The sequence below is a fragment of the Aulonocara sp. 'chitande type north' Nkhata Bay genome, linkage group LG5 (genome assembly GCF_057382095.1).
Source record: "Aulonocara sp. 'chitande type north' Nkhata Bay isolate Kocher_YH1m ecotype deep benthic linkage group LG5, A_spYH_male_GT1.1, whole genome shotgun sequence".
In the NCBI taxonomy this organism is placed as follows: domain Eukaryota; kingdom Metazoa; phylum Chordata; class Actinopteri; order Cichliformes; family Cichlidae; genus Aulonocara; species Aulonocara sp. 'chitande type north' Nkhata Bay.
This window is the reverse complement of record NC_141348.1, coordinates 31957088-31964502: the sequence shown is the minus strand read 5'-3', so window position 1 is coordinate 31964502 and position 7415 is coordinate 31957088. Positions and strand designations below refer to the sequence as shown.

Sequence of the window (7415 nt, the reverse complement as noted above, 5' to 3'; positions counted from 1 at the left end):
TTTGCACATAATTCTCAGTTTTACATTTTCCTTTACAATGCACTTCAATAGTTACTGTTTATTTGCGGCATGTGCACGATAGTTAAGGATCTGCATTTCTATTACTACTGTTTTGAATGTACCAAATATTTAAAAATGATATACTTAGTTTTATTTATTGTAGATTCTGCAATTTCTCTACTTATTATGACTGTGTGACACCTGTTTCCTTAACTAGGACCGACAAAATCATTCTTATTACATGTATACATATAAAAATACAAATACATAAATAATAAATTAATTAATAAAAAAAATGTTGCTGGACGCTTAAAGTCATTCTGGTGCATCATATGGAATTTAACACATACTCAACAACAGGCATTAGATAAATAAATTGAAAAAGTGAAAGACTGCAAGCTTGCACTTGTGCAAATCATTTCAATGATTTTTTTAATCATAAAAGGTAACTGATATTGTACAACAGATCAATGGGACAGCAGTGCAGAGGCTTCAGAACTTGTCTTTGAATGCTCTAATTTTAAAGATTTCTTCAACTTCTACATTGCAAACAATGATGGTGGATAGACTTTTTTTTTCAAAATGATAAACAAATATGATTTAAAACAGCATTTACACTGCTTCTTGGGTGTAACTGTCCATTTAAAGTGACAAATCACATTAGAACCCCTCTTCCTTTGTACTCCAAACCCAAACAGTGAAAAGCATGAAAGTGCAACAGCAAAGCACAGACTCTTGCATGCACGATGCCTTCTTTCTGCATGTGGCTGCTGAGTATTACACCGGCTGGTTGTTGAATTTATGTGCAAGGAATTTAATTCCACAAGTGGCAATGCATTCCTGCACCTGTAAAATGAAATTATTTGCTCAGATTTTTCTTTTTTCTTGTGACACTCTTGACATAAGTGTATTTCCATATGTCTACATTAATTCTATGCTGTGTAAATACAATATAGGTATTGCGTTGCTAATAAACGTAAAAACTCAACTTTTGGTGAATTTACATTTTCTTGGGAAACACTAACTTTGCCAGGTACAATCAGACACAGATTTTGGACAATTCCCTCACTTACTGAAATTGTTTACAGTAGTATGCACATTTAAGGCACTTCAAATTTCTATCATGTAACATTTAAATCTGAACTCAGGACACCCAGCAAGATTACTCCAATAAACTATCCTGAGCAACAGGGACAGTTGTGAGAACAAGGAGTCCTGTTGATGATGTGGCTTTGGAAGAGTCTTGGTCTGAACATCACGGTGCCACTCTGGGATTACATGAACAGACAGAAAACACTGAATCACATTTAACAGCCACAGACCTTAATTAAAATGTAAGCAAGTATACAGAAGATAAAATGGACTGAAGTGTCTTCTCTTTTTAATTTACAAATAGATATGTTTAAACTTTTCACAGAATCCTCACTTCAGTGTCCAAATTGCTTGTGCCTTATTAGAATCATAACACATCCACTCACATATTCACAGACTCAGAGACTGAAATAGTTACCCACACATGCACAGACACGCAGGCGATCACGCCTATTGCTTCGTATGTACGTGAGCCACCACAAGTGATCTAAGCACATGTTGTCATCTAATAAATTTAGGTAGCATTTGAATGAAAACATGCCTATATATAAACAATAAACTCAGGCACATATATGTGGGGTCACCTATGTATTACTGGCTGACTCAGACCAAAGGCCTGTTTGTGTTGTGCAAGTATGTGTGTGTGATGACAGAAACCACAGAGACACTAAAAAAGAAGTGGACACCTGTTCTCTGGATAGCACTGGGAGAAATTCCACTCCACAGTCACAGCGCATGTTTGTGTGTGTGTGTGTGTTAGAAACAAGTATGGTGACACCGTACTTTTCCTGTCTCACGTGGACTAGATGCCCATCACTTCGTTTATGACCCTTCCCTTTTTAAAGGCCAGTATGGAGCCAGAGGGGCTTCAGCAGGGGATTAAAGTCAAAGTCCTTGCACTCTTCACACCAGCAGCTCACCCACTGACCAACTTATCTGGAAGGGTGTGGATATTTCCGTAAAGATCCATCGTGGCTATAAAGGCTGAGGAACACTGATGATCATTTGGAAAGATTCACTTTACAAGTTTGAAGTCTTTAAGATTTGAGCTGAAACCTTAGGAAGCTGAATCCATTAAGATTCACTTCAGCCTTTTTTAAGCGTTAAGTTAACTCGCTAGAATTTTCACGTGACGAATTTTTTTTTCAAGACTTTTTGGCATCTTAAGCCAATTGACCAAAACTGAAGCTAGAAATAACGACATCACCTGCAAGAGTAGATTATTATACGGGCAATAAAAGTGAATACGTTGGAAATTCACCATGAGTAGCAGTGGGATCGCTACAGTTTCATCCCGGGATCCACAGGCTTTCAAACGGACTGTAAAGAAGATAAAATGTGCTGCTATGGTGGCCAATTTGGCTAAAAGTTGGCAGGGATGGGCTAAAGAACATGCTGGCAAGCAAGAAGCCATGCCAAGTGGCTGGATGCCTTCATCTGTGGAGGAGGAAGATAAAAAAGAACGCAACCATGTTGTTAAACTTACAGTTACCCCACGTGTAATCTTAGCAGATCCCAGTGACAATAGTGAGAATAAGATCAGAACCTGCTCTGTAAACAAGACCGTTCAGCCAAAACGCAGCGAGTGCAGCAGCAGCGATGTAGTTAATGCCATTCGTGGCAAGATGGAGTCAGGTCCTGAGGAGACCAAGCCATTCATGGGCAACGAATCACCAACACGGCGGCGGCAGATGAGGGCACTACAAAGTGGAGAAGGAGGCGGGAGGATACAGAACAGGAAACTAAAGCTCCAGGAGAAGAAGTTGGGGTCAAGAAGCAGCAGCGTGGACACAGATGACAGCGGGTTGGGAGAGGAAAATGGGCTCAGCGACAACAATGAATCTAAAACCGAAAATGGCGAGCTCCAGTCTAAGCAGACCAACAGGCCAAAGGTAGAGTGGCTAATAACAAAGATCTTTAACGATACGTTTAAACAATATCAATATAGTTTTAAAAAAACTGTTAGAAATGTATTCAGGTTTAAAGGTAGATCAATCAACATTTTGATCACATTGACAAATCCATAGAGATTTATCCAAAATTTTAGGTTTTTCTTTAACCCTTAAAACATTCTTCTTCTTACTATTTTGGTTTTATAAAGTGTTGTTTCATCTTTCAATCATTTAAAAAAATATATTTATAGCATGGTTTACGGGAGGAGGAATAAGTGCAAAATAAGTGCAAAATACTAAAATAAAAGAAAAGTAATTGTTGGACTAGCATGACGTGAAACACATTAACATGAATGATAACATAAGTCAGAGACAATTGGATGGTTACATAATATCTAACCACAACATCTTTATAAGAGGTTTCTTCAAAATATCTTTAGATACACTTGCATTAGATTTAACTGTCACGTTTCCCTGTACCCAACATTGATATTGTTATTTAAAAAATTTCAAATAATAAGTCAAATAAAAGAGAAGAAAAGCTATTCAGGGATACTTTTTCTTAGTTATTATTATAAAGTGTAGAAAGACACGTGAAAGCACACTGATAGCAGAAAAGCTCCACAACTCTTTATTTTAGAGGTTATTTGTAACTGTCACTGAATGTTTTGGTAATGACAGCCTTACAAAAGAGGCGGAGTATTTTGCAGAGTTTTTGACAAGTCGGCTTTTTACAACTATATTAAATGTCCCCCAGTCAAAGACACAAAGGAGAATAAATTCCCCTAAAATAGAACAAGTCACACAGTGTGAATAAACAAGATTAAGCAGAAGTGCCTTTGATGTCACCTGAAGAAATCCAACTCCCTCATGGACACCAAACATCATAACAGTTACATAACTGCAATACTGAAATCTCTCCCATAAAAGGCAAAGGCTTTTTTAGTGGCCCTCTAGACATGTTAAAGGGGTTGCCAGAGAGCAAGTCCAGATCATAAAACACATGCTGGAATGCAGTGCAGTGGAATATATGTAAATAAATATAGTTACACCCTGACCTTCAGGTGGAACAGTCAGCGAGAGGAAAACAGGGTGAAGGGAGAGAGGTCAATGAAGGACATGAATTCGAGGTAATATGAGACACTGAGAGAGACAGTGCAATTATAATCAAAATATGAAGAAAAATGGTTTCTGAAATTATTTTTGTTTTATTGCTGTGTATTTTTGCTTTGTGTTGTTCAAAAATCCTGTTAAAGCATCAAAGGTGTGCATTATCAAGTTAAACGAGACTTAAGGAATACAGAGAAAAAAGTGATGGGCATACCAAAAAGGTAACACTGCTATTCATAAATCTTTTATCTGCTAGTAAAAAGGCAAAAGAGAAGCTAAAAGAATGTAGAACTGTTGAAAATGGCTGTGTGTGCCGACAGCAAACAACACCTATCAAATTAAACCAGTTTACATGACCCATGATTTATCTGCAAACATATATTAGCATAAAAAGTAACAATAGTAGTAGCACTTTAGTAATAAATGCTAACTAACTTCAGCATATCAGGCGTTAAATGAAAATGAAGTAACCTATCAAAGAAACTAAATTCAGAAAATATTATATGCATGCGTTATTGAATTTCACCGACGCTGCAATTTAAAAGCTCATGGTTAAATATTTCCCTCTAAAATAAACGTGAGTTAAAGTATGCCATTTGCAGTTAATGAAAAAAAAATTGTAAATAAGTGTTTACCACTGCTCAAATCCATGCCAACACTGTTTTATTAGCATAGAGTAAAAACAAATGTTACAAATTCAGATCAGTTCAATTCACAACACGTTAAAGTCTAAGGTGAGACATTAATAGAAAGAAAAATAAGGAATAGCAGCATTATCATCTTGAAAGTTCACAGAGTTTTGTGGAAGGTCCCTCCGTGACACATCTCAAGATTTCATAGATCAAATACCAAAGAGATCTGATGACACTCTTCCGAAGCTCTGGAAAGCTAAGACACATACCAGGGGAATCGGGGTGGAGTGGGGAACTGTGGGGGTGGAAAAAGTTTTTCTGAAAAAAATATACTAAAGAAAGATTAGGACACCCTCTCCTTTGGTTTATATAAGGTTCTCATTTCCAAGTACTCATTTATTTACATCCATGCTTCTTTATTTGCACATGTGCAGTCTCACTGTATTTATCGACAGACTAGGGATCAATTTCACCAACTAAAACATAGTTTTTAAAAGGACTAAGGGTTAATAACTCTACAGATTCCTATAGTGATGAAATACACTGCAGGTTTTTCTTTTGCTTTAAGCTCACCCAGCGCTAAATGAACAATACACAAATGTTTTGACGACCTATGTACTCCTCTTTAATAAATTTCAAAAGACATGTGTTGCTTTGCGCTTTTGTTTCCTTGAAAAGGTTTCAATGGATTTTTCAGTTTTGATTTTAACCTTTCTACAGATTAAAATTGCCACCACGGGTGACATCAGAAGTCGCTGGCAACAGTGGTCCGAACAGCACATTGAAGGCCAGAAGCTCAATCCCTTCAGTGAGGAATTTGACTATGAGTATGCTATGGCCCAGCGCCTCCACAAGGGTGACTCTGGCTATGGACGACCCAAAGAAGGCTCCAAGACAGCAGAGAGGGGAGACAGGGCCCAGAAACACATCTACAGGGAGATGGAGGAGTTGGTCTGGATTATAAGAGACATGGGCTTCAAGGATAAAGAGGGTAGAACAATCATAACTTTTGGCCGTCTCTTTGACCGCTACGTGAAAATCTCGGACAAAGTGGTGGGCATTCTGCTTCGCTGCCGCAAACACAAGATGCTGGATTTTGAGGGGGAGATGGTGTGGAAGGGGCAGGATGATGATGTCATTATTACGCTAAAGGATTGAAAAAATATTATGCGTATGCAAACGTACCTATAAATCTCATACATCAGAGCTCCAGTAGAAACAACTACTCATTCTGAGCATGCAATGTCATGTACGTAAGGAAAATGTAGTATCTTTATAATGTTTAAAAATTAAACATGCATACATATCTAATGTTTCATACACACACACACAGACACACACGCTAGAGTCATTAGTTCTTCTCATATACCTGACAGATTATGGGGTGAAGGGAAGCTATCTTTAGCTTGCAAACCATGCTCAACTTGCTAACTATGCTACATGCTAGAAGCCTTAAGAATCCATCGCAATGTCAGTCATGGTAGAAGGCTTTACTGAGTCTCCAACTAAACAAACAAGGACTTTGAGTTAATTTCATCTAATAATTCATGACAGAATTGACAAGGGAAGTTTATGTTCGTTTAGCTAATTTTGCTAAAAACATGCAAGCAGTGGTAGCAACTTACTAGTCTTGTTTATTGTTTGTTTGTTTTCTTAAATAGTTAAAAAGTACTTTAATGAGACCAATGTCTGCGTTTCCTTAGTTTGTTTTTATTTGTTTTGTTTTTCGTCTTCTTTGGAATGACAGTTTAAGACTAAATAGTTAAATTAAGCTAAGCTAACATTTATTTTTATGTAGGAATATGTGACATCTTTAGAAATAGAAATAATGGATATAAATGTACCTTAAACCTCAGTTTTCAACTAAAGTACTTAAAAGCACACTACACCAGTCTTTCTTACAGGACTACAACCATGTTTACTCTGGACCATGCTCACTTTCAAAGATTTAATCTCCAGTAAAATGTTTGGTCAAAATGGCTTTCTTATTTGGTTGACATACACAACAAAAATTAATTGCAAAATAATGTAATTATATTTAGACAAGGGAAAATGACAATAAAAAGAAGCTTACATGCAGTAATGTGAATAATGTGAATGAGTTTGAAAAACTTCTGCATGTTAAGTTTGTGTAAGGCGAGATTTTTTTTGAAATAAATCATTTTAGAGCAAACATTTAAATGTTAAAATGGGATCATCTCATATTAAAATTAAATGAAAGAGGTGCTTTAAATGTCAAATGTTTGCTTCTTTCAAAGTGAAAGCGTGGATGTTCTTTATATATGTATTACAAAAACTGTAAGCATTTGTATAATGTGTACAGCTTTTTAGTTAGTTTTTAGTTAATTAGTTTATTTTCAGTATTGTTGTGGTCAGAGTGGTGACACATGCTATGTGGAAGCAAACAAAGAATAAAAATTAAATGCTGCTTTTGTTTTTCTATATATATACTCAAACTGTGTTGCATACTAAGCTTATTTCAGTTTGTTTACTGACTGTGGTGTTGCATTAGGTCACTCTAGCTGACAAGGCTAGTATGTCATTGTTGAGTTGTGTGTTGTATGTTTCTGACAAAAACCTTTTTGCTTGCGTGAAAACAACAGTCTGCAGAGCATAAGCTTTAAGATAAAAGATATATGTTTTACATCAAACTAAAATAATATTTAAAAAATAAATAAACCCAGGCAAA

At 36.3% G+C, this 7415-nt stretch overlaps 1 protein-coding gene across 1 annotated transcript; it reads left to right on the top strand.

Moving 5' to 3' along the window:
- The first annotated feature begins 1980 nt into the window (after window positions 1-1980).
- Window positions 1981-7170, top strand: abraa (actin binding Rho activating protein a). The gene is made up of 2 exons (XM_086294274.1): window positions 1981-2984; window positions 5447-7170. Exons 1-2 carry the CDS (start codon window positions 2355-2357, stop codon window positions 5882-5884), a joined length of 1068 nt encoding a protein of 355 aa, XP_086150400.1. The 5' UTR covers window positions 1981-2354; the 3' UTR covers window positions 5885-7170.
- The last annotated feature ends 245 nt before the right edge of the window (window positions 7171-7415 follow it).